Source organism: Panonychus citri, unplaced genomic scaffold (genome assembly GCF_014898815.1).
Source record: "Panonychus citri isolate SS breed McGregor unplaced genomic scaffold, ASM1489881v1 Contig00138, whole genome shotgun sequence".
NCBI lineage: Eukaryota > Metazoa > Arthropoda > Arachnida > Trombidiformes > Tetranychidae > Panonychus > Panonychus citri.
Window position 1 is genome coordinate 3,708,011 of NW_026515543.1, and position 27,949 is coordinate 3,735,959.

General features: G+C 33.7%; 5 protein-coding genes across 7 annotated transcripts; 2 read left to right on the forward strand and 3 right to left on the reverse strand.

The window, feature by feature from the left end:
• The first annotated feature begins 360 nt into the window (after positions 1–360).
• LOC128393783 (E3 ubiquitin-protein ligase RNF185-like) lies at positions 361–1,878 on the forward strand. The gene has a single exon (XM_053353994.1). The coding sequence runs from the start codon at positions 601–603 to the stop codon at positions 1,126–1,128; it is 528 nt and encodes a 175-aa protein (XP_053209969.1). The 5' UTR covers positions 361–600; the 3' UTR covers positions 1,129–1,878.
• A 14-nt stretch (positions 1,879–1,892) lies between these two features.
• LOC128393781 (protein pygopus-like) lies at positions 1,893–6,546 on the reverse strand. 2 transcript variants are annotated; one of them, XM_053353992.1, is made up of 2 exons: positions 4,470–6,546; positions 1,893–3,890 (listed from the first exon to the last, which is right to left on the reverse strand). In XM_053353992.1, the coding sequence occupies exons 1-2, from the start codon at positions 6,367–6,369 to the stop codon at positions 2,116–2,118; spliced, it is 3,675 nt and encodes a 1,224-aa protein (XP_053209967.1). In that variant the 5' UTR covers positions 6,370–6,546; the 3' UTR covers positions 1,893–2,115. The 2 variants fall into 2 exon arrangements, with proteins under 2 accessions (XP_053209967.1, XP_053209966.1); XM_053353991.1 differs by having other exon boundaries at positions 1,893–3,893.
• A 2,819-nt stretch (positions 6,547–9,365) lies between these two features.
• Positions 9,366–12,497, reverse strand: LOC128393134 (putative ferric-chelate reductase 1 homolog). Of its 2 annotated transcripts, none has more exons than XM_053353261.1 (2): positions 11,909–12,497; positions 9,366–11,658 (listed from the first exon to the last, which is right to left on the reverse strand). In XM_053353261.1, the coding sequence occupies exon 2, from the start codon at positions 11,213–11,215 to the stop codon at positions 9,887–9,889; it is 1,329 nt and encodes a 442-aa protein (XP_053209236.1). In that variant the 5' UTR covers positions 11,216–11,658; positions 11,909–12,497; the 3' UTR covers positions 9,366–9,886. The 2 variants fall into 2 exon arrangements, with proteins under 2 accessions (XP_053209236.1, XP_053209237.1); XM_053353262.1 differs by having other exon boundaries at positions 9,366–11,783.
• A 1,690-nt stretch (positions 12,498–14,187) lies between these two features.
• Positions 14,188–14,839, forward strand: LOC128393660 (baculoviral IAP repeat-containing protein 7-like). Its single transcript, XM_053353856.1, has 2 exons — positions 14,188–14,199; positions 14,312–14,839. The coding sequence occupies exons 1-2, from the start codon at positions 14,188–14,190 to the stop codon at positions 14,837–14,839; spliced, it is 540 nt and encodes a 179-aa protein (XP_053209831.1).
• Positions 14,840–22,318: 7,479 nt separating this feature from the next.
• On the reverse strand, positions 22,319–24,472 carry LOC128393666 (uncharacterized). The gene has a single exon (XM_053353862.1). The coding sequence runs from the start codon at positions 24,470–24,472 to the stop codon at positions 22,319–22,321; it is 2,154 nt and encodes a 717-aa protein (XP_053209837.1).
• Positions 24,473–27,949: the final 3,477 nt, after the last annotated feature.

Here is a 27,949-nt window from a genome sequence, read left to right on the forward strand (position 1 = left end):
GTTACTAATCATTTATCGTAGTAGTTGCCCTCCATTAAATCATGGACGAGAGAGAGAGAGAGAGAGAGAAAAGTGTGAACATGTATGGATGAAAAATCCTTGATAAATTCAATGACAATCATGATGGCGAATCAAGTTTTAGCTTTTCTTTTTACTTTTCTTTATCATCTCTTTCTTAATCTTTATCTTCTGCTGAATTATTTGATTTTCTTGTTATTTTCTTTTTTTTCGTCTCACAAAAAAACTAAAGTCATTCAAGTTTATTCATCATGAATCAGGGTAGAGCTGCAATCTACCTCTACTCTGAGGGTCAGAATTGAAATACGCGAATCAGAATTTGTTTCATTCTATCGGCACCAGATGTCGACACTCAAGCGGAATTGCTTTTAGGCCTTTTAATTGGACAAATTGAACATAAAGATTTGTTTTGTTTTGAAGAAACAAAAATTTTCCTTCAAAATAAGTGATAAATTTTCATTAATTATTTAAGTTTTCTTGGTGTTTTTTATATAATTGTTGTTACCTACAAATCTAGGAACATTGCGTACCAATAAATACTTGGATTATTGTGTTTTTCTTTGTTCGTAATCGACTAAAAAAATGACTGGTGAAGGGCAAGGAGACACTTCCAGCCGGGAAAGTAACGACGGTTCTTTTGATTGTAATATCTGTTTGGACACTGCTAAAGATGCTGTTGTTTCCATGTGTGGTCACTTATTTTGTTGGCCGTGTTTGTATCAATGGTTAGAAACTAAGCCTACACGTCAGGTTTGCCCTGTTTGCAAGGCCTTAATATCTCGAGATAAGGTTACACCTATTTATGGTCGTGGATCATCAAGACGTGATCCCAGGGACACATTACCACCAAGGCCACCCGGTCAACGGACTGAACCAGAACCTCATCCATCAACCTCTTTCCCTGGATTCGGTTTTGGTGATGGAGGTTTCCATATGTCATTCGGTATTGGTGCCTTTCCATTCGGTTATTTCTCCTCTACAATATTCAACTTTGGTGACACAAGACCAGCCCCTTCACCCACAAACCCCGATTACCTAGAAGATGCTCTTCTGAGTAAAATGTTTTTCTTTGTGGCCATGATACTACTTTTCTATCTTCTCGTGGCATAGCGTGTTACCCAAAAGAGTTAGATTTCCATAGGTGTTAAGTGAAACAAAAAACTATTGACACAATTTACATTCAAAACCAAGTGAAACTTCAAATCGGTGAAGTAAAATAAGTCAAACCAATACTAAAAAAGAATCCAAACTTTCTCATCAATCAATTGACAACAAAAAAAACATCAGAAAAAGGTTTATTTCTAATCAATAATTTTTCAATCAATTCAATTTCTCATAAACAACATCACTATAATAACCATCTGATTTATACTAGAAAGAGAGAGAAAAGGATCAAGAGGTAATTAAGTGATTAACTGCTTTTGGAATATCAGTTTATTATGGTTGCAATGCACTGGATTATCAAAGGAAATGTTTCATTGCAATGAAAAGGATTCACAATTTGCTTATTTCATCTTTTATATGGTTGTTTTCTTCATCTTCATTTTCTTACATCATTCCTCTTCTCTCTCCATCTATTAATTGTTATCACTTTTTTCGCTCTTTCAAGTATTATAAACTCATCGCATTTGATTGTAACATTAAGAGAAAAGCCGATGGATTTAATAATCTAAATCGAAATCGATACGTAGACCCTTATGTCTATTTCCAATGTAATGATCAATTGACCAGCATCTGAGTTTCTCTCAATTTTTCTCATGGGTTTTCTCATCTATTGTAAGAAAACAAGAAACTATTTTTTCTGTTAAATCTTTATTCAATCCTGTAATAAATTCTGTCACATTTCATTTTTCCCTTTAATTGAACTCATTGAATTTTCATGGTGACATTTTATTTATTATTTTTATTCATCAGTGTAAAGACAATTTTACACCTCGATGAGAGATGACGAGGTTTTATGTTAAAGAAGACAAATATATCACATGTAGGCTACATCAAATTAGTTTAATGATTGGTTTGTATTTGTGTTTACGTCTCATCAGATTTTACCAATTTTACGAAGAGGAAGAAACTTTTGTCGCTTTTGTCGTTTTTACCTCAGAAATAACCTTGAGGTGAAGGGCCACCGTTGAATGGCACCTGATCGGGCATCACTTGTGGGTAACCTCCCATTCGAGGATTGAATTGTGGGTGCATAGAACCATCGTTAATGGGAGCATTATACCTCGGCATTCCCATGTCCCCTGGCATTCGCATTCGATGATTGTTCATGTAATTATCGCCTGGATTCATGAATGGAGGTTGTTGTTGTTGTTGTTGTTGTTGTGGCGGTGGTGGATGTGGACCATTATCCATACGAGGGCCACCATAATTGTATGGGCTACAATTCATCATGTTGGCAGGTCTCATAGGTGGATCCAAGGGTCCTGGTCCAGGTCCAGAAATTGAGCCGTTTCCAGGTATTAAACCTGGTCCATTGGGTGGCACACGATTACCCTCATCGTAGGGAAATGAGTATCTTTGAGGACCCTCTGAACCCATGAATCTTTGATTTGGATCATAAGGTGCAACACAATTCGGTGAGGGATTAGGAAATCTTGGATTTAAGTTATTGTTGTTGGTCATAAATTGAGAACCATTATCAAGTGAATTAGGAGGGAAATGATGTGGTGCTGAGTTATTCATATTATTAACATTTACAGTGGTCGAATCAGGACCATTATTATTATTATTGTTATTGTTATTTTGATGAATTTTCGTTTTCTTTGCTTGATTTGGTGAAGTTGTTGTGGACACTGAAGATGGACCACTTGTCGGAGTACGAGAGAGCGATGGTGAAGGACCACCGGGAGTCGGAGTGATACTTGTAGATCCAGGTTTAGGTGGATTCATTGATGGAGATGACATTGAGAGACCATTGTCTCCCGAAGGTGTTGGTGGACCAGGACTTGCATATGAAGCTAATCGCATATTACTAGGAACCATTCCTGGTCCACCAGGATTATTACCACCGGTTGAGTTGTACTGTTGTTGTTGTTGCTGCTGCTGCTGTTGTTGTTGCTGTTGTTGTCTTGATGGATGAAGCTGTGATGGCATGGACATTGAATTGTTAACATTCATTGGTGAAGAAAGTGAAGGTGAAGGTAGGTTTCTGTAACCTTGATTGTATGGAGGTGGACCTTGTATCAAAGCTCCTGGACTTGGAGCGATATTAGGATTCGGACTACTCATTGATGATGAACTTTGTGACATTGGTGAGTGAGAATTGTTAGCATTAGCTGCCGGACTTTGATTCTTTTGCCTGCTTCTCTTATTTGTGGGTGCCTGTGGTGGTTGTTGAGGTTGAGGTTGTGATTGAAGTTGAAGTTGTGGCGGTAGTTGTTGTAAGTGAGGAGGAAGTTGTTGTTGTTGGAGATGTTGAATATGTAAATGCTGTTGATGCTGCTGTTGTTGGTGATGTTGATGATGCCCTGGAGGCAAAGGTACATGAGACGGTTGCATTCCTGGACTAGGGCCTTGACACGGTCCATGTCCGGGTGGACCATTCATAACATGATGGACAACAGGTAAGCCACCGGGTCCTGGTCCATGATTGGGTGGTCCGTTCATACCATGCATTGGTCCTCCCATATTAGGACCTGGACCATGTCCACCATTTCCAGGACCATTCGTAGGACCTGGTGGTCCAGACATCATGTGCTGATTGTTCATCATGTTTTCCATCTTAACTGGACCATTGTCAAATGGTGGAGTCATTTTTTGTAAATTTTGTAAATGAGGTGATGTACCGGCTTCCCCTGAGTTGTGCATTATTATTCCGGGATGATTACCATGTGGCTGTGGTTGTGGTTGATTACCAAGTTGATTACCAGCTTCTGACGGGAAAATTAATTATACGGTTATTATTTATAATCAAATATCTAACGAAATGATTAATAACAATAAAAAAGAAATACAATTTCATATCAACTTTGAAAGGAAAAGAGCAAATATGAAACAACTAAAGATAAGAAACTTGATTGAATTTTAATCTATGCAATATAATGTAATACGCTATAAATGTTCAAGACAACTATTGATTCATTAATTGATATTGAAACTAATAAGTAGCAACCAAAATTTCATGACATTCTGAACTAGATTGAGTTAAAGATAATTAAAAGCCAACATGTGAACATGGACAAAAATTCAACATTCATATCTGAGAGTCTCAGTTATTGAAAGATAAATATACAGCATCAAAGGTGAAGTTATGTATTTTTTTCATTCATATAAAACAAATGGGGAAAAAGATGCGCAGAAACACAACAGAATCACAACCTCACTTTCGATGCTGTTTATTGAAAGATGAAAAAAGCTCGAAAAGAGTAACTAAAATGCTTATGATTAAATTGAAGGAAATTTTGATTCTCTAACTGGCTATTTAAAAATGAACAAAAAGAGATACTCACCTAAATTACCCTTAATGAATTGATTACCATGAGGTCCAGGGCCACCATTAAACGGTATCTGATTAGGTATCATTTGTGGGTAACCTCCCATTCGAGGAATGAATTGTGGGTGCATAGAACCATCGTTAATGGGAGCATTATACCTCGGCATTCCCATGTCCCCTGGCATTCGCATTCGATGATTGTTCATGTAATTATCGCCTGGATTCATGAATGGAGGTTGTTGTTGCTGTTGTTGTTGTTGTTGTGGCGGTGGTGGATGTGGACCATTATCCATACGAGGGCCACCATAATTGTATGGGCTACAATTCATCATGTTGGCAGGTCTCATTGGTGGATCCAAGGGTCCAGGTCCAGGTCCAGGTCCGGGTCCAGGTCCAGAGCCAGGTCCAGGTCCAGGACCTGAAATTGAGCCGTTTCCAGGCATTAAACCTGGTCCATTGGGTGGCACACGATTACCCTCATCGTAGGGAGAAAATGAGTATCTTTGAGGACCCTCGGAACCCATGAACCTTTGATTTGTATCATAAGGTGCAACACAATTCGGTGAGGGATTAGGAAATCTTGGATTTAAGTTATTGTTGTTGGTCATAAATTGAGAACCATTATCAAGTGAATTAGGAGGGAAATGATGTGGTGATGTAAAATCGTGAAAACCTGAATCTAAGTCAGGAGGTGATATTAAGTCATTATCTCGCGCTGAAGTATTTGGTTGACGTTGGATAGTTAATTCCTGACCACCAAAGGTATCAAGATACTGAATTTGTTGAGGTGATGGAACTGGCATTAATTGAGGTTCTCCTTTACAAACGTCAGGCGACTGGCAGATACCCATTAAGTGAGGTGCTGAGTTATTCATATTATTAATATTTACAGTGGTCGAATCAGGACCATTATTATTGTTATTGTGATGAATTTTCGTTTTCTTTGCTTGATTTGGTGAAGTTGTTGTGGACACTGAAGATGGACCACTTGTCGGAGTACGAGAGAGCGATGGTGAAGGACCACCGGGAGTCGGAGTGATACTTGTAGATCCAGGTTTAGGTGGATTCATTGATGGAGATGACATTGAGAGACCATTATCTCCCGAAGGTGTTGGTGGACCAGGACTTGCATATGAAGCTAATCGCATATTACTAGGAACCATTCCTGGTCCACCAGGATTATTACCACCGGTTGAGTTGTACTGTTGTTGTTGTTGCTGCTGCTGCTGCTGTTGTTGTTGCTGTTGTTGTCTTGATGGATGAAGCTGTGATGGCATGGACATTGAATTGTTAACATTCATTGGTGAAGAAAGTGAAGGTGAAGGTAGGTTTCTGTAACCTTGATTGTATGGAGGTGGACCTTGTATCAAAGCTCCTGGACTTGGAGCGATATTAGGATTCGGACTACTCATTGATGATGAACTTTGTGACATTGGTGAGTGAGAATTGTTAGCATTAGCTGCCGGACTTTGATTCTTTTCCCTTTTTCTCTTGGTAGGTGCCTGTGGGGGTTGTTGTTGTTGAGGTTGAGGTTGCGATTGAAGTTGAGGTGGTGGAGGTTGTTGTTGCTGTAATTGCCGCTGAAGATGTTGCTGATGTGATGGCTGCTGTTGAAGGTGTTGTTGATGCTGTTGCTGCTGAATTTGTAGCGGCTGTTGAAGCGGGGATTGTTGATGTTGAAGTGGTGGAGGTTGTTGTGACTGTTGTTGTGCTTGTTGTTGTGAGCCTTGTGATGGATGTGGTGATACTTGTTGCTGTTGTTGAGGCGCTTGAGGTGTCATGGACATTTGATTAGGTTGTGCTCGCAATATAGCATCCCCAATCGCATCTATACAATCTAATTTTGCTTGTCTTGTTGTCAAATTATCTTCACTTCTATTCCACTGCACTTCAACATTATGAAAATTAGTCCCCATCTTGATTTTTCACTTAATATAAAAACAAACCACCTTATTTGTCAGTTAAATGATGGTACACGTTAGTAGACACAAAATTAACACCAATCAACAATAATAAAACATTTAATTTAAATCATTTTCCATCAATTTAATCACACAGAAACTAAAACTTGATTTTTCTTTGTATTAACAGAGAGAGTAATAGAGTAAGACCTTAACTCAGTACTCTTAACAAATTCTTCTAATAGCTGGCGCTTTATTCTTTTTACGCGCGGTTTTTAAAATGAAGTGAAAACTGGAATTCTAATTTAAATTCTCAATTGTTTGATTTACAGTAATCGAGAATAAAAATTAACTAAACAAAAATGAATATATGAAAGGGTTGATTAGGAAATCAGTTATCTAATCATAAAATGATTGAATTCTGATGGAATCAGAAAAGGGAAAGGGAAAGTATTAAAAAAAATACTCGAGATGAAAGTTGCCTCCAAAAAGTAATTACAACAATTAACTAATACTGATTTCTAGTTAATAGTAATATTTATATAATAATTAATCTTTGCCTTTCACCTAAAGATTAAACCAGATAAATATGTACCAATTAAAAAACGATTAGCAATTAACTATATATATAAAGTAAGAGACTAATATTCAAGTTCAGTGACATTGAAGTTAAACTAATTTAGTTCCAACAAATAACTCAAGGTTATTATTAGATAAAACTTTTTACCAGAAAAATTTTTTCTATGAGATTTATCAGACTAAATAAGAATCAACAATCAACAATATGGTTACAATTAAATCAAAATGAACGATATGAAGCTGAAAAAATGAGAAAACAAAAGTAAAGACAGAGAAATGACCACAATTGTTTCCATTATTAACTAATTACTATCAAGCCTCAACTAAATCAAAGTGCTAAGAAAAGAAATACAATAAACTGAAAAAAAAGAGTAACAATCAAAATGATAAAAAGAAATGAAGCAAAAAATCAAACAGAAAATCAACAAAAAAAAACAATTCAATCAAAAAATAGAGAAAAAAGTTAAAAAAAGTTTGAGCTTCAATCGAAAGTAAATTGTTGTAAGTCAACAAATCAATGGCAGTTCAACCTTAATGAATAAGTGGCTAATAATTAAATCTAATTGTTTGTTTGATGAAACAATTTAAATGGAGAAAACAAAAGGTAAACCCAAACTCCCCTGGAGAAGCAATAACAAAATCGGACGCGAAGAAAAAAACATTGACCATGAAAATTAGTTCATCTTAGAGCTTAAGACTTTATCTTCATCATTATAATTACCAGTAGCATGGAGGATGAAGAAGATGATGATGATGAAAGAAAGAAGAGAGAGAGAGAGAGAGAGAGAGAGAGAGAGAGAGAGAGATGGAGAAAAGAAAGAAAAGAAAGTGGAAAAGAGAAGAAGATAAAGTCAGTAACATGTTCCACCGGTGGGTTGGAAGTTTTTCTGAAGAAAAGGTCCTAAGATGATCTCGACCTTTTGGAATGACTTGAATCTTAAACCGGTTTAAAGTTAATTATAATAATAATGATAATGATTAAAGCTCAACTAGTTACCTTCAACGGCAACAATTTAACCACCAACAGGTTCTTAGCTTTTCCCTTGTTCAACAATTTAACTCAATCTTCTTGTGGGTCTTGATAATTTTTTTTACTTTTTCTTCATCAGGTTCATTCTGATCATGATGAGGATGAGGATGATGATCATGAATCTTTATATTAACTTGATTTTCTTAGGATGGGTGAGTCTAATCACAATGACGTTAAAGATGAAACCAGATGAAAAATTTGATTAACAAACAACAATCAACTTTATGTTGATCAAATTAAAACTTTTAATCTTAAATCTCTTTTTTTGGAAAAAACTTTTCTAATTTTACATTTAAGCTTTTAATCTGCTTTAATTAGTCGCATTTCTATTTGTTTTGCTTGATTAAATTGTTCCCATAATTATTTTACTCTATCAGTCTAATAGATTTGGACACTATTAGTTTACCATTTATCGGTAAACATTTGATTGGTTTGCTATTAGATTTGAGACAAGATAATTAATCTTTAATTGTTGAAGTAAAATCATTTATGTTTATATTTGTTTCTTTTTCATACTTTACAGTTTTTATCAATCTAATACTTTGATTATTTGATAATCTATAAAATAATAGTTAATTCCTTTAAATTGTTATCTTAAGATCTTATCTAATTGTTAATATGTTAGTTCACAATTAAATAAATGAAAGAACAAAAAATTCTGGTTAAATCGATTGTGCTGCCATCTGATGTTCACAATATTCACTAAACTTTTTTCTTTAATTTTTTTTCTTAATTGTTAATTTCTTCATCTCGATTGTTACTGATTGTTATTATTGGTATTAACTCTTAGCTTTTTATTTCTTAGCCAAATTCAACCAACAATTAAACAGTGAAAATTCAGATTTTCATTGATTGGCTATCAATACATCAAGAAGATAAGATAAAATCATTCAGAAGCAAAAAGAAATGACCAACAATTATTGCTAATTGTTAATCGTTTTAACTGTCCAACTACTTGCATACTAAAAGTAAATCAGTGGATCATTTAACTATCATTTTAATTGCTTAAACCATGTGAATTTGAAAGGAAAATTCAATCCCTAGACTTCCCTCTCTTTCTGGTGAATGTTTATTTAACCTCTGGTTTATTTTTGGGTTTCATTTGGTTTACCAGTAAATCCATGAATTGCCAATTTGATTTACTGCCAATTCATTAAACTGTGTTTCTCATTTAATTGTTGTTAATATCCTTTAATCATTTACTGTGACCTTGGGTAATAATAATTAGAAACATGTTCGAGATAAAGTTCAGTGATCATCATTTTTACCGTTTTAATTTAGATCCAGGATCCTAAGATAATCACAATGATTGTCACTAATGATTAGTTGATTATTTTGATTGATTGTACAAGCAACAAATTAGACTTAAATTGTCAATGAAATGTTTAAGAATACACAAATGTTATATAATGTATATATAATTTTTTTATTAGTTTCTGTTGCTATCAAAAAGTTTATGGTTGTGACGGTTTCATGTAATTAATTTGATGGAATACAATTAAGATATATAATAGAAACATTCAAAGTGCGTAATTTTAAGATTTGTTGATTGTTTGGTTGAATCATTTTCGTTTATCCTTAAAATATGTCAAATTTGTTCCAAAATCCAAACAATTAACATTAATATTCTTTGAACAATTGATAAACCAGGTAATGTCCATCATATCCTTTTGATTGTTCACAATTAATATAAGGGTTGACGGTTAATCATTTAAAATTTTGCAATTATAACATCAATACATAAACGATTGAACAATTTGATTTGATTACTCGTTGAAAATAAATACATTAATTGTGAATGAAAGATGAATAATAAAACTAGAAACTTTCCATTGGAAAGATTGAAATCAAATAGCTAATACAAAATAAAATAACTCGATGAATGAAGTTTAAAAAAATAAAATCAGATGAGATTAAGAGCAATTAAGATGATCCCAAGTTGATGAATATAATTATTGAAATTGTGATAACGATGACTAGTGATATAAATAGAGTTAGAACTCGTTTCTTTGATCGTTCAATTGTTTCACGAACTGGATGAGAAGATGATTGTGATGATGAATTGTTGGTTCCACTCTTAAGATCAGCCATGTCGGTCGCTTCGATCATGTTAAGTTTTGACAAAAGATGAGGATGAAATTGGAGTGTTAAATGTGCAGCAGAATAAAAAGCGAGGAAAATTATCAACAAGATAAAATAGCCTTTGGATAAAGTGATTGAGAGTTTGGCGACAAAAAACAAGGCCAAAATAGCTAAAGCATGTCCAATGTTACCACCAAGTGTATGTAAGATATTGAAAAAGATACGATTCTTGTGATCTGGTGCAGGTCGGAATAAAGCGCCTAAGGGTTGAAGGATCATGAAAATATTGGCAGATAGTCCGAGATATTGATGGGGTGAGTTCGCCCGCCAGCCCTTGGCATGGACAAATATTGTAATCATCCCAATGATCGCTGAAGAGAGAGCGGAAACCATAAGGCCTCGATGAAGAGCGAACCAAACATTAACGTTACAAAGTTTGGTGTTTCCCCAGGAATCTTTATGATATCGAGCGATAATCATGGCGATGCTGACCAAACATAACCAGGCAATGGTCATCATGGAACCATGAACTCGGACTGCAAGAGGTATTTTATTACTCGACGAAATGACACCGACCGAAGTTAAATTAACAGTCGTTGAGGTGATCGACCTTTTTTTATGGTGTTTCAACGATCCACCTGAGATTGACCCATAAGCATGTTGAACATAATATTCCCGATGGATATTGTATTCTAAACTAGATTCACCCGCAACTCCATTTGGCTTCTGTGTCCAGTGACAATGAACGACACCGTTTTCAATATCGGCCAATGTGTCTTCAGTTAATGTACCAACAGGTAGACTTCTTAAACTATAACCTTCAGTATAACCTTCGTTAACAGCTAGAGTTGAATCCTCGTTATAATCACAATGGACAACGGTAGCACCGGACATCGTATTGGGTTCAGTGACAAAGCCCAAGGCAAAGTAAGTACCCGGTGATCCTTTACCATAAACATCAACATCTAAACCAGATGAATTACCTTTGAAACTAATGAGAACCAAAATATCACAATTAAACTCGGATGAAGTTGGACATTGAGGAGGTGAACCGAAACAAAGTTTATCTCCATCAATACATTTCTGTGTAGGACTTTGAGCTGCGACAACAGCTGATGAAAACAAATGTTGTAAGATGAAGACCAGAGAGATGACCAATGGTTTAGACATTTTCTTTGGTAATGGAAAATGAAATGACAACAACAACAACAAACACCAAACAATTAACCAGTTAAAACGTTGATTCAAACGAAACAAAGTGGACACGACAGTCAAACAAACACTCACATACAGTTGACAGTTTAATCAACAATCCAACTTGAATTTGAATCGGTCTTTTTTTAAGGTGAAGGTCACAATGTTTCAAGTAATTTGAATGTTGTATTTTTTTTTGTTGCTGAATGTCTCTTGATTTGGTAGATTAGTGGCAAGGTCAACGGTAACAAGTGAAATTTAATTAACCAACAATCATTACCCAAACAGTAACAGTTAATTAGTAACTAAATTATGAGATGAATACAAGTGGCAGTTTGAGAAGAAGATGAAATAACATAAACAGCAAATTCTAATTTAGAGAATCCATTAAACCAGAAATGAGGCCGGCGAAAGTTTACCTGGGAAAGTTGAATAGAGAAGATGAAGAAAAGGAAGATGAAGATGATGAGTTGAAATAGAATAACGAATAAAGAATAAATTTAAGATTCTGAGCAAGGGTAAAGCCTTTTTGTAGGTCATGTAACTTGTACGAGTGTAGAAATGGGAGGTGGAGGAAAAAGAATAGAAAAAAATTAAGAAAAAGTCACAATTAGTGTTGATTATTATTGGAAAAATAAAGAGCAAGAGAGAAAATTGTATTAAACTTACATTCACAATTAACTTGATCGTAAACACATGAAAGGCTGACGATTAGAAAGGAGAAATGAATTGACACTGGTGGACAATTTAATTTGATTGTTTATTTTGTTCTCCACCAAATGAGTGGATCACTTTGAGTATCAAAATGAGAGAGTGGGGGACAGATTAGTTGGAGATTAGGTTAATCTAAAAACCTTGTCAATCGTTGATGAGATGATGAAGATTAGGATATAATATGAAAGGGAAATTGAATAAACCTTGTAACGTGTTATCATATTGTCACTTTTTTGTCACGATTGCACTTCCAGAATCGTCACAATTATCGTCTAGTTGATTCTTCCTCTTTTGTTTACAGTTAATTACAATTAAAAAGTAAACAATATGAATAAAAACCCATGGAGAAAAATTTACAACAATTGATGGGAAATTGAATACAATTAATTTCACATGATAATTTAATGAATATGAGTGAATACAAATCGTTGGCTCTCACAGGATATTATTAATAATATTCTGATGGTTAAACTAAATTTTTAATTGAAACAAATTTAATTCAAATTCAAGAGTTTTAAATAACCCATGACCTTAATTGGAATGGAATCAGTTTAACTAATCATCTTGTTCTGTGGTCGTTAGTTAATTATCTTGATTGTTACTCTCTGATTGTGGTGGTTTATTAGGTGTGAAAATTACAATCAATCTAATTGTAATTAGTCAACAACATTTTACGTTTAGAGTTGGTGATTGATTAATATTAATAATTCATTAACTTTGATTATGATATAACTATTAAGTCACGTAACGAATTAATTTCATTTTTTAACAACGTGGTTGATTAGGATTAATCTGATTTAATTAACACCAAAAGTGAATGAAATAATAAAACAAATGTTATTTAATCATTATGGTAATGATTAAGTGTGAACTTTGATTGGTTGGTTTTTTTTTCTTGATTGTAACTTACTGATTAAAGATAAATGTTAATTTTCAAGGAAATGCAATAATTGTTACAATGATAGTTTGTTTTATTATCGGAAATCACTGTAATAATCAACAATTAAACACAATTTAAGGTCAAATTGTTACAAGTTCACCTAACGAATGGACCTTTGAGTTTGCTTTGAATCAGTTGATCGATTAATCTTAATCACTGTTGTTTACAATATAAAATCTACTCTTACAATCAACTGATTTAGATTCGCACATTCAAGTGTTCCAAAGACTATTAGTTAATTGTAACTATATCTGGGGAAATATGTAAACACTTAGAGCGATTATTTCTGTTAATTGTTATTGTGATTTGTTGGTAATAGCACCTAATTGACAAGGAAACTTGATTAGATAAGTAATTGTGAACAATTTGTCTGTGAATTTTGTATCTGATTGTCACTAATTGTACCTTGATTATGATTAATTTTAATCCAATGGTTGGATTAACCAAACCAACAACATGGCCTCATAGACAAATCTAATTGTCTCATCAACAACAACAAGGTTAATCAAACAATGAGTGAACAATTATCATTTTCAAAATTAATCTGATTGTTTATTTAATCAAGATAGTTAATCAAGGTTATTTCAATTATATACCAAATTAAAATTAACCTTTTTTTTTAATTATTTCACTTTGTTATTGTTACTTTTTTACTGGTCCACTTGATATTTATAGTTGATAATTTTTCCTGTTTTTGTATTGAATGAATTACAATCATTAAATCACGGTTGTTAAAGGTTGTTGATTGTTGTTGCTATTTTACAGCAATTAAAACAAACTGGACATAAAGATAAATTAGTTAATTTCAATCAATATTAATGATAATGGGAACAAATTAAAAGCCTGATAATTGATGGCTCAAGGTATTGATATAAAAGGTAATAATACTTTCACCCACCATGAATCGGTTTCATTTTAATTGTAATCCAATTTAAAGGTAATTTTCAATATCCTGTTGTTAAATTGTTAACCTTTAATTCACTATTGAAATTAATAGTAATCAATACATGATAATGATTCATTATTAAAGTAATAATTTAATTACAAAAGTCGATTAACTTTTTTTTTGCGTTCGAGTTTAAAAAAAAGTTTACTTTGAATCAAAAGTGATTACGATTTATTGTTTACAGCGAAAGTTTATTGAAAAATTGAGAATTATTGTAATATTAAATTATACAGCAATTAATCACCATTTCTTTCTTTCTCTTATCTTTTAATTTTTCTTTCTAAAAATACAGTTGAACCACTTTTTTCAATTTTGTCTTTCTTTTTCTCTTTCTTTTTGATACACAAAATGAGTCACTTTGTAACGAGACAATCTATTTATAGCCGACATATTTTCTCAGGTATAAATAGAGCTGACGATTTCAATTTTCTTTTAATCATGGTTGAATCGTTTGACGAGTATGATCAAATAGCAAGAATACCCATACAGATATCATTACAATTATAATGGTATTGGTGGTTCAAGACCACGTCATCCAGAGTACAGAAACCCTATAACTCGTCTTGAATCATTTGTTAATTGGCCAAGGCCGGATATAGACATCGGAAAGTTAACAGACGCTGGATTTTTCTACGAAGGTAACGAAGATAAAGTAGTTTGCTTCCATTGTGACAGTGTACTTTTCAATTGGCAGACAGATGATGATCCATTCGTTGAACATGGTATACATAGCAAAAACTGCTATTTTATGTATGTAAAATGTGGTTGCGATTTTCCTTTACGTTGTGTTTTAGAAACTAAACCACAAATACCAAAACCAGAACTACCGAGAGTGGATATCGGCAGATACAAGTGTAAAATCTGTAGAGAAAAGGAAATTGGTTGTATTTTCCATCCTTGTGAACATACAGTGTCTTGTACGGACTGTGCAATTGATCTTGATTCGTGTCCAATTTGTAAAACTAGTATTCGAAAAATACGTTTATCACTAGTTGATTAAATGGTGCTTTGTGAAGAAATTGTTATCAACAATATTGTAATATCATTTAAATTGAATAATAAGTTGGATCGACAAATCGTGAAAGCATGTTGTCCATCTGTTGATTATCCCAAACGTTTTTCAGGAGGAATACTGAAGCTTGATGGTGGTTGTTTATTAATATTCAATTCTGGTAAGATCAATGTTACAGGAGTAAAACTTATGCCGCTGCATGAGAGCTAATTGACAAGTTTTGTGATCTTTATCCAGATAATTTATATAAAACAGAAGCCAAGGTAGTAAATATTGTCGCACATTCGAGATTAAATTCTAATTTCAAATATTATCATCTCAATAAATTTCCTTATTATTCATATGAGCCTGAGCTATTTCCAGGTGTACATGTTAAAGTAGATAACACGAAGGTAATTTTTATCATCTTCAAAAGAACTGGCCGAGTTACTGTTACTGGTATTCGTGACATTATCGATATAGAAAAATACTTCATTCTGTTTGAACAATTATATAAAGGATAATTTTTTCTTAATAAAAATCAATCATGGACAAAGCGGAAGAATATAGGATTTGGTGCAAGAAGGTACTTTTCTCGGTACAAATATTGGTTCTATTATCAATGGTGGTAACCGCTATCGCCAATATAGTATTCAAGACGGGAAACTTACCACTTTGGACAGCACTTTTAGGATCATCACTTGGTTATCTATTGCCGACCCCTCGTTACAGAAATTATAAAGCTGAAGATAGAAAATCTTCTCCCAATGTATCAGTTCCCTCATCAATTGTAACTTGATGATTTAATATAAAATGAATAAAGAAATTAATTAAACACAAAATGTATTCTGTTCATTTGAAGCATCCATTCACAATGTATGTATCTGGGCCTACAGGCTCTGGTAAGACATACTTTGTGCGAAATATGATAAACCTAGCAGAGAAAATTTGTGACCCCCCTCCAGTTAAAATAACCTACTTTTATGGAGAATATCAAAAAGAATTTAGTTCAATGAGTAATGTTACTTTTGTAGGGCTCCAGAGGATATGATTAACCAAGCCGGAGGAGCTGACCCTGAATGGATAATAATAGATGATTTGATGTTTGAAGCAGCTAATCAGAGTTTTATAAGTAATCTTTTTACACGTGGTTCACATCATCGTAATATATCAGTAATTTTTATAACTCAAAACTTTTTTGTTAAAGGTAAAGAGATGAGAAACATTAGTTTAAATAGTCAGTATGTAGTGTGTTTCAAAAATCCGAGAGACAAATCAATGATTTCAAATATTGCGCGTCAAATGTTTCCATCAAAGATTAAAAACTTCAACAGATCTTCGAAGATGCTACATCGAAACCTTATTCATCTGTTTTTGATTTGAAACCTGACACCTGAAAAGCTTCGATTATTAGCCAACAACTTCAATGAAAATGACCCAATGTATGTTTATCCACTATAATTTATATAAAAGAAATTGATGTTTTAACGTTATTCAACATGACAGTTGAAGGAGTCATCAAGTGTCTACCGACATTAAAGAGACTTGCTAATGAAAAATCAAAAACTGAAAGAAATAAGTTATTAAGAAAATCAAAGTCTTGTATATTCTATGCAATTTCAGATATAAGTAAAAACACACTAAACGGAAATATACCTATCAATCAAATACAACAAAGGAAAATTGGCAAGTTTAAGGCTCAGATAAGACTCTTATCAAGAAAGTCAGGGGTTCCTTTAAAGAAACGTAAAGAAATTGTGTATCAAACAGGTGGAGCTTTCTTACCAGCACTACTGTTACCTGCTCTATCATACTTTGGTGAAAAGTTGATTAATAAGTACATGTAATGAACACAATATCAAAGATGGTGTTAATTCCAGAAAAAGAATATCAATTACTTAAAAACAATATAAAAGAAGTTCAAGAAGTTGTTGACAAACCGATCGAACCTCCACTTTTAGATGAATATAAAAAGACGTTCAATAAAGCCGTTAAGGAGTTTGAAAAGATACCACTGAAAAAGAAAAATAAACAAAAAACACTCCCAATTATAAAATGGACAAGCGTGAAGAAATTCTGAAGAATATTTATTATGACATTAACAACACTGGAAGTTTTGGTGGTGTTAATCGACTATTTGATGCTGTCAGGAGAGTTGATCCGAGCATTGACATAAATTTTGTCAAAGATTGGTTACAAGGTCAAGAGACATATACAAATTTTCGATCAAGAAAAAAGAACTTTTCACGTTTACCTGTATTAGTTGATAGGCTGGATGAACAATGGCAAGCCGACTTGATGGATATGTCATATTGGGCTAAAGATAATAATAATAACCGATATCTACTGGTAGTAATTGACGTATTGAGTAGATTTGCTTGGGTTGAGTCTGTAAAAGACAAATCATCATCAACAATTACAGGTACTTTTAGGAAATTATTTGACAATGGAAGAAAACCAGAAAAGTTACAGACTGATCAAGGTAAAGAGTTTAAAAACAAAAGGTTCCAAGACTTTTGTTCAAGTGTTGGAGTTCATTATTTCACAACAACAGACAATTCGGTAAAATGTGCATTAGCTGAAAGATTTATAAGAACTTTAAGAGCAAAAATATACAGGTATATGTACCACAATAAATCAAACAGATATATTGATGATCTACAAAAGATTGTTGATAATTACAACAATTCATTCCATAGAACAATTAAAACAAGTCCAAATTTGGTGACCAAGGACAACCAACAGGAAATAGTTCAAACAATTCAAAGATCAATTAAATCAAGACCTAAAAAGAAGAGAACAATTAAAGTAGATGATCATGTGAAAATTCCTCTTAACCCAATGACTGGTGAAAAAGGTGCTAATCAACAATGGACTGATGAGGTGTTTAAAGTCTCAAGAGTTAAAGAGACACCTGGTCATACTGTTTACAAGCTGAAAGACTTGATGGATGAAAACATTACATCAATTTTCTATCCAGAAGAAGTCCAAAAGGTTAAATATGACCCTAATTCAGAGTATAGAGTGGCCAAAGTACTTGATCGTGTTTATGATCGAAGGAAAAGATTATATAAGCACTTGATACGATGGGAAGGATGGCCAAAAAAGCTGAGATTAAATATAGATTAAAAATTAAGCGTTTTTACTCTTATACAAATGAAAAAATTTTTGCTATGACTAATGATTGGGTTTATGTGTCGAGTACAAAAACAGTACCATTTTTTTTGAACGATTCTCCTGAAAAAATTTTAAAGAGTTTACAACAAAGTTTTGATGAAGCGATGAAAGAGTTACCAAACGAGTACATAAAAGAGACTACACCTGCTGACTATCCGTTGAGAATCGGAACTGATAAACTACAGATCGGTGTACACTACTTTGGTGTGGATTCTATGGGAATCTCAGTAAACTATGGACTTGACTTTCCCAAAGTAAAATGTTCAATTTTCAACGAAGCAGGCGAGTACCAGAGAGCTTTTAAATATTATCTTCAGAAAATGAATAAAGACCTTCTTGAGAATAATTTACACGGTTGCATTTATGTACCAATATTTGACATAAAAGTAAAAAAGGTCTTGGGGATTGATAAACTTGAAGATGATTGGTGGTCTTACGCAAATAAGGAAAAGTTGCTTCCTCCGTCTCTAAAATTCAATTTGGACGCTGCAAACGATAAAATTTTTTTAATGTATTTATACACTGATATCATACGTGATCATATGATCGGTGGCACACAGGCTCCTGTACTTCGAGCTGTCCCATTAACAAGTGGGATTTTTAAGGACATTGGGTATTGTACTTTTAATCAAAGAATATATTACCCTATTCGAAAAAACCATATTGAAAGCATAAGTGTATTGGCAACACATGATAGTGGAGATCAGGTAGCCTTTGAGGGTAAAGGAAGAATGTTTCTGAGTTTAGACTTTCGTAAAAAAGTTGTATAAAGACCAACATCGTTTTCTAAACTATCATCGATATGCATCGAAAAGCTTATTGTCCTAAAGATAGTGACTTTAGTCATTACTCAAGTCAAACTGGTTCTGGATTTGGTGATATTAGAGTTGTTAGCACCACGTTACCAACGAGGGTACGGATTCGGTAGTTTTATATCAAGACTTGCTATGCCAATAATTAAATATCTTGGACAGGAAGCTTTAGATAAGGGAGTACAACTTGGTAAAAAAGTCGCTCAAGACCCAAAAATTCAACAAGCACTCAAGACTGGTGTAACTAATCTAGCATCAAAGGGTCTAACGAAACTTCAACAGAAGGTTGAGAGTATCCAAAAAGGTAAAGGAAGAAAAAGGTTATATAAAAGGAAAACAATTAAAAAGAAAACAACAGGTAAAAACAGACCAGTCAACAAGACAAAAAGAAAATCAAAGAGAACAACTCGTGACATTTTCAACAAGAAATAATGGAATTTATACACAATGAATCATCACCAGCCACTATTGCTGAGCTTGATTTATTCAAATTACCACCTACACAAACTGTTGTTGAATCAATGTATGATGTTGAATATCGACCTGTAGGATCCCTTGATGAAGCGAAAGTTTTTGAATTTGTTGTACCTTCGTCTGAACATTATACGGATCTATCAGCTTCTTACTTACATGGAAAAATCAAAATTGAGTACAAAGATCCAATACTAGCTACAGATACAATTACACCCGTGAATAACTATGCTGTATCATTATTCGAAGAACTTGATGTTTATCTCGGAAATGTGAATGTAACGACAGGTAATAGTTTGTTTCATTACCAATCATTTATCGAAGATTTGTTTTTCAAGTATAAATCACCTGTTGATGCTTGTCAATTGATTGATGATGATAAAAGAATCAATCGAATTAAAGATTCATTTGATTTCATTCTACCAATTCATGCACCAATGTTTCAACAAGAAAAGTTTTGATTGATGGAGTACCTATTGTTTTACGGTTCAAACTGGCACCTGCAACTTTTGGCTTAACATGTTCAAAGTCAGGATCAATTTCATTAAAGTTTGAACAAATGTCATTATTCATTAGGCGAGTAAAGTTATTCATGCCTGTTCAGATGACTATTGAACAAAATCTAGCTAAATCAATGGCCAAGTATTACTTTCAACGAAATGAAGTTAAATCTTATCACCTTGTGAACGGATTTGCTGCCAGTAGTATCGATAATGTTTACAATGGACAGTTACCACGAAGTAATAATTGGATTTGTAACTGATAAGGCATTTAATGGTGACATTACGACCAATGCATTTTCATTTAAACATAAAGACATGAAGGAAATGTCATTGGTTGTTAATGGTGTCAAGATTCCAAGTTCAGCATTCAAACCTGATTTCAAAAACAAGATTTATATGAGAGAGTATTACAACATGTTCAGAGCTATGAATCAAGAGTTTGGAGTGCCTAAAATTAATATCAAGTACTCTGATTATGCTGACAAGTACCCATTGTTTGTGTTTGATCTTACAGATGATGGTACATTGGCAACAGACTCTGGTGCTCTCTCAATGATTAAAAGGGGAAGTGCTCGAATTGATATACAATTTACCGAAGCTTTGACTGAGGGATTACACATGATTGTATTTGGAATATATGATAGTGTGATTCAAATAAATTCAAATAGAGCTATAACAACAGATTATTGATGGCTTTATCAACAATTGATATTGATAGCCATCTCAAGAGATTCTCAGAGTTCAAAGGTGTTTTCGCAATTGATAAATTACCATTTGAACTTTTTGAAAAGCCGTTTGGTATAGTAATTAATCTAGATCCTAGTTGGAAACCAGGCTCTCATTGGACTGCTCTGTTTGTATCAGAATATGGACATGGTGAATATTTTGACTCATTCGGAACTGCACCACCTGATGCTATAACTTGTTTCTTGGAAAGAAACTGTAAAAATAATTCTTTTTCTTATAATCAAAACATATTCCAAGGAGATTTGTCAATCAAATGTGGTTATTATTGTATTCTTTTTCTCGAATCTCATTTCAATAACTTAAATTTTCCGTTAATTAAATGTAAAACACAAGTTAATGATTACATATTAAATAAATTTTATTAAACAATTTTATAATGTCCAAATGCATATGTTGATACCCCATCCTCGCGTATATATCTCTTGTCATCCAATGGAGATAAAGATATTTTGTTTGTTTTTATACTTGAAATCTGATGGTGTTTAGATTGTAATCTGTAATTGTCATGTCTGAATAATACACTATCGTAGAGACAGGTCTTGTAGTCCTCTATCGATATCTCATCACGAACGGTTGCCTTTTGAGTTCCCTTCGCGGTCTTCTTTATCTTTGAACCATATTTAATTCCATAAAGTTTTGATTTGATGGCAACGACTTCATCAATGACTTGACCATTCATCTCGTCTTTCAGTAGCCCAAGTTTCTTTTTGTTTGAAACATCATAGAGGAAATGATTTTCAGGGTAATCTGAAAAGTCCATAATTGCTGACATTGATTTCAAATCATTATAAATATCTTCAGTTTGAATATGATAGATGAAGCTGTCAGTGTCAGTGTAAACAAGATTTAGGTCATCTCCATAAAGAGGCTGAAAGTGATCGTAATGTAGTTCATACATCCGAAGCTTTGACAGTTCTAGTACTGTGAATCCAAGGTAAATTGGTTTATCCAGTTTAACCTCAAATTTACGTAATTTAATTATCGCCAAATCATTATCGAGAATGTAAAAGTGTTCAAACATTGGCTTTCTAATCTGTTTCATTGCTTGTTGACCGTTTGTCACAACTTTAACTTTGGAATGTTTCCGCTTATCTTCAATGCTCTTTCCATATAATGAATTGACCATCAATTTCCAAAAGTCTTTTTCAAATGAAGTTAAAGCTCTCTGGCGATTGAGGGTACACATTGAAATATAAGGTTTTAACCATTTGGATTGCTTAAACTTGAGAATACGATGAATTTTATCCAGGATTAGTCCCTTTGATAACCAAAATCTCAAGTTTCTTTCATGTACCACATAGTTTTTCTTATCTCTTAGATTAGGAATTAGTTTCTCAGTTTTACATCGGTTAAGCCCAACGCTTTCGAGATTAGATATGATTCTCTTTTGATAGTCACTTAACCATTCATCATCAACAGTTAATTTCTCAGGAGCCATGGGATAATCATTATGTTGATCGTGTAAATGTTGTGGATAAATCAAATCAACTTGACAAATGTATCCTGTATCTGAATCTTGTCCACCCATTATTGATTCAATCACTTGATTGTACGATTCCGAAGGGACCCATTCAAAGTTACTCATTGGTAGATTATCACTCAAAGCATAACCATAAAGGTTATTCACATCCAGAAAAGTTATGTATGAGTTGGGTTTATTACAATCATAATTCTCAGAGAGAGGATTGTTGGCAACAACATGTCTTGTCATTGCACAAGAAATTCCTCCTCGAATCCCATTCTCAATCATGAGGATCATGTCAATGTCTGTTAATAAATCAAGTTTTTGTTGCTTTGAGAGCAGCGTCCCAAGTGAGACCTGGTGTAGAGAAATAATGACAAGGATCAAGGCCAAATTGTTTCAAACTTGTGAATCTAAAGTTTTCAAATATTGCCGCTAAAAGTAAGACATCAACTTTCAAGTAAATGTCATGAAAATCGCCAAGGTTTTGACAATTGAAATGATTCCATATCCTTTGTAAATTTGAATATGTTGATTCATCTATTGTTTTTCGACATAGATGTGAATAAAATTTATCAATTGAAGGTAAATTGACATCATCAAATTTACTCCAAGAGTCCATATACTCATAAGGTAAACACCCTTTTGATAAAAGTAGAGGTATATCCGAGCTATTGAACATTTGTGATAAATATTTCGTTTTATCTTCATCTGGTAAATTGTTTGCTAATGTATCAAGGCTGGATAGAAGAAAAGCGAGACTATCTAGAAAAATGAAATCATCCATGAAAAAGGCAATATACTTTTCACTATTCTGTGGGATTACAGAAATCTTTTTCACTTGATTTGACTTGATTCCTTTCATAATTAAATGAGCATCATAGCCTTTCAAGTTATGAAAGATGACTGGTATTCGATTTGGTAATCTAAGTTTCAGATTACACAGATTATGAGCTGCTCCACGGAGCTTACCAGTTAGATGACAATGATCTAAAACTTTGTCTTGGAAAAGTGGCTGTAAACAAACATGACAAATGTCAGCAAGTTCATAAATGATTCTTTCTTCTGATGTTAGAATTGGTGGCTTTATTCTCCTCATTAGATCAAGGTTGATGGACGCTTGTACATTGTAAAGGCTTCTGATGAAATTCTCTGCTGCGTCATCACCTCGATAGAATTTATTGAACAGAATTTTACCTGTCCAATCAACAACAACCCAGCCAAATGAACAAGCTTCATGCTTTTGGTATTCAAATGTGCTGGCACCTAATGCATTTTCACTCTTTATCACCAAGGCTTCAAAGTCAGCGTAAATAACATATGGATAAGAAATTGACTTTTCCGCACGAGTAAACTCACATGTTTTTGGAACATTTTCTGTACCTGGAAGAATGGTTCTTTGAGCTGAATTGTCACCACAAAAGCTTTCATGCCTGGTTAGTGAGGACTGATCTCTGAAGCCAGAAAGACAAGAATAACAAAAGAATCTTTCCCATGACTTGTTGTTCATCATGAATCCGTTAAAGTTAGTGATGTGAAAGTAATGATCATTGAAGAGAAACAGGTTAATGTGACTTGTCTTTCTATCTTTGTTGATTTTCAAAGGAACAACTTTGGGTTTCTTACACAAAGTCAGTGTGTATACATTGATAGAAACATTGTTCCGCTTCTCAAAACGATTGATTTGAGAGAAGGGTGTAATTGGATCAATATCTCTAAACTTGTACCATTTTTCAAATTTTTTATATTTAGAGACTCTTTGTCTATGTGTTGCCTGAGGATGAAGAGCTATGAGAACGGCCCACTTGAAGCAATGAGACTTACAAACTGGCGATACCAAGCTCCTTTTACGGATCAAGTTTAGTGGTAATTTAACACTTGAACAACCACCACTATTTTCTTTTAGCTTACCTACTCTAATTTCCAACATCTTGACTGTCTGAAGTACCCATCCACTTCCACGTTGTGTGAACTGATCAACCACCAATTCAAGGTTTTCTATACATTTAGTTATCATTTTTTCAATTTGTGAAGAATGAGTTAAAGGTTCACTTTGAGAAATTTTATAAATTTCAGTAGAATCCGTATCGCCATCTGGTTTTTGTTTAATAAACTTGATTAGAACACAAACTTGAGTTTTAATTGATCCAATTTTTCCAATTACATGGCTGATGAGATTAATTATGTTTTGCCTTTCAGCTGTAAACAGGTTCTCTAGAGATGACCATGAACCAAGTTTAACATAAATTTCAAGGACACCTTTATAAGCTGATTTATGTAATCGAAAAGTAGCTACGTCACCAAGGGAAGAGACTACTGTTTTACATTTGATAACATGGTCAATGAACATTTCTTTATCTTTAAACCTTGTCTTACATTTTGAACATTTCAATAAACTACACTGTTCTTTATGAATAAATAGAGACTTGAATTTCTTGAATGAAACTCCACATTCACTGCACTCAAACATGACTATTACTAAACTGACAAAAGCAGTTGCTTATATTGTAAATTATCATGTTTGCTTGTGCGCATGCTTCAGGCTAGTTTCAAATCTTTAGTCTTGTAAAAATCTACTAGTATAATTCTCAACATTAATAAAGTCAAGACTAATAACATTATCGAAACAATACTCAACAACATCATTATAACACGAGAAATAAACTGATAATTGGATTATTGATTTAAATTTTTAATAGATCATTTCAGTCTTTAAACAGAATATATTATTGGTCATAAATTGAACAATTTCTTTTTCATTACAATAATAATCTTGATAGTTGATAATCAAAACAATCTTGTCCATATCATGGTGGTTAATTGTAAAAGGAATCTTGAGTCTCCTAAAACCAGACCATATCTTGTCCATTAAATGATAAAGATTTTCATCAGAGTCCAACTCGCCTCTTAGCTTGAGTGAGGTCTTGAAATCTACCGTAAAATGAACCTTGGTAGCCATAGGTACACTTCTCATACTATCAACTTTAGATGCACGAAGATTGATGTCTCGACGTAAAAATAAATAATAGAAAAGAGAAATTTGAGTGAGCTCACGTTTTATTTATCAGAGTAAATATAGGGTTACAGTTTATAGATTCAAATGTTAGTAAGGATACATAATCAAAATTCAGAAATGTTGGGTTTCATGTTTATAGACTCATTCCCAAATAATCTCTTGCATTGCGGCAAAAACCTGATCAGGGATTGAATGAGTAGCAACCTTGGTGATTTCATCTTTTTCGAGACGGATACACGTTTCCTTTGCTCCAGCCTTCAATCGAATTTCAACTGCGTCAATGTGCTGTCCATTACATGATATCTCTCTTCCACCATTTAGATTCAGCTCAAATTCACGATTGCCTTCATTTGTGTTGTTCAACTTTTCTTTCAACGACTCAAATTCATTATATCGAAGAAACAATCCAAGCTTTGTCGGTATTTGAGTCTTGACACCATTGATGACTCGCTCCATCCTCCGACGAATATCAACATACGTTTGTCCATTTGATGATTTGGCTCGTTGTACAGTCAACCAAAGCTTTGGAGATATCTCAACACAAAACAGTTGTTGGAAACGGTCTTCAAAGCTCGCCGACGATGTACTCTGTCTTGATCGCCATGGAAGAACTCGTTGAGTAGGAGTTTCAGGAGAAGCAGGAGAGTCAGGAATATTTGAAGTCATTTTTATCAAGTTGATGGTTTGATGATCAAGTATCGAATGAAAATTATGCTTCAAAGTATTCCTTTTATACTCTTAAAGTCTAGAATAGCCCAACCCTCTTTCTTCTCTGTTTCATCTAGAGCTTCCATTCATGAGGGGAGTGAATTTTTCAACAATTCACTTAACAATTTTCATCCCTCTTTTTATCTCATAATCACTATGATTGTATAACCTTGATCTGTGTAATCAGGATCAATTACTCCTCCTTGAACAGAAATTCCTTATGATGCTAAACTTGATCTAGATGCTAATCTATTTTCTTTGTTCAACTTGAATGATGATAAGATTACTTTATCTCAAACATTATCAACATGAGTGAAAACAATACCAGCTTTCCGTAGCCTTCGTTTGAGTTATTGAGTAAACACAAAGTTTGATTGTTGAAAAATTTTTATTGAGTTAAGAAGTTATATCAAAAAAAGTTTTATACAAAATTAAGGTCTGATCACTTTGATCCGACACTGGACATTTCGACGACATATTGGACAACTTTCTTGCCCAAGTCGTTTCAAAGTGCTGTCACAGCTACAACAGACAGCTAAATGATTACATGGTGAATATAAAACTTGTGTTGTCTTGAAAAGACAAACACAACAAAGATGTCTCTCAGCCTCATAGCTATCCTTGTTAGCGTATGGACAATCTGGAGAAAAATGGTTATGAACCTCCCCTGGAAGTTTACTCAGCTTACCATCAATAGCCAACCGACAGAAAGCACACTGGACTATTCTATTTGAACCGGTCCAAAGAATCCACTCGACGAACCAATCCTTTGCCTTGAGTCAATCTGGATCCAGCGAATGACCAATGACGATTTATCCTTAGTTGATAAAGCTGGAAAACTTTCTCTGGATTAAGGATTTTTGTCTCCGAGAAAACTTGAAGTATTTGTCCATCTGTTGAACGGACAAGAGAAGATATCGGTAGAGATATAGACGTTTCATCATCTATATCCTGGACCTGCACAGCATCACTATATCGGTGTAAATCGCCTTCGATCCTGTGCATCAAGTTGGGTTCTTTCTTGAGGACAAAGCTACAAGAAGGACTGAAGCTAGCGTGAAGAGCGACAACGTCTTCGTCCAGAAATTCGAACGCGATTTGAAGTCCACAACAAAAACATTGCAAGTAGTCAGCGTCTTTGAACCGGAAAAATCCATCTTTGACAGCATCAAACCACCTCTCATTCAAGTCTATACAGGACATCATTCTATTCAATTCTTGTTTCATAATTGAATAGGTTCTAAGACAGCCAGTCATCTTAGAACCCCAGTTTTCAATTGCAGGTGTGATATATCGGTTCATCTAAAATAATTGATAAAAGAGAAAAAAAATATGATTAAAGCATAATTTTATTAAAAATCATTAATTGATTTTCAGCTTTTTGTCTCATCATCTTGAGATAAGCTGAATGGAGTTTACACTTGTTCATAATAAGTTTTAAATGGTTACATTTTAAAGCCCAAAGTCTCACATCAGAGAATTCGTTACAATGGGCTTTACAAATAATTAATTTTGTAGTAATATGAGAAAAAATACTCTGATCATCGGTAAATGATGAACAGAGTTTACAATTCAACAATTTATGTTCAAGTTTTACATGTATTTTTTTTAATACAAATAATAAATGTTTACATTGACAGACGATTGGTTTTGCCTTCATTTTCTTCTTTGTTCCATCCAATTGTTTCTTAAAGCTGGAGTCCTTGGTTGGAGCTAAAGGACCCTTACCTTTGGAGACCTTGTTGGTTGGGATGGTAGTGGAAATAATTTTCATTTTAAACCAAATAAAATTTTTTCATGAAAATCCGATGAATTTCGGCCTGATGATCAATTCTCACTCCTTCGAGTGAGCTAAAAAACTTCCTATTGTTAAACTTAATTGAAGATGTTTGCACATCAAAAGAAATGATCGATTGTAGAAATTTTTCTTTTGATTCAAGATCAAGTAACTTTACTATTGTAAGAAAGTCACTTGATCTGATGTTGAAGTCAGCAAGATTCAAGGGTTCGTTTGAGCCCTTGTTTGATCGAATCTCGATGGGAATTCTAACAAGCTTGAGGGAAGTAAAATACGAAACAGACATTTACCTTGAGTGAATAATTAAACAGTTGTAGTTGAACAACAAATTGTACAGAAACAAAACGAAAAAATACACTGACGATGAAACGTTGATGAAGCGAACAAAGATTTAACTTAATCTTTTCGGTTGTAAAAGATTTGAA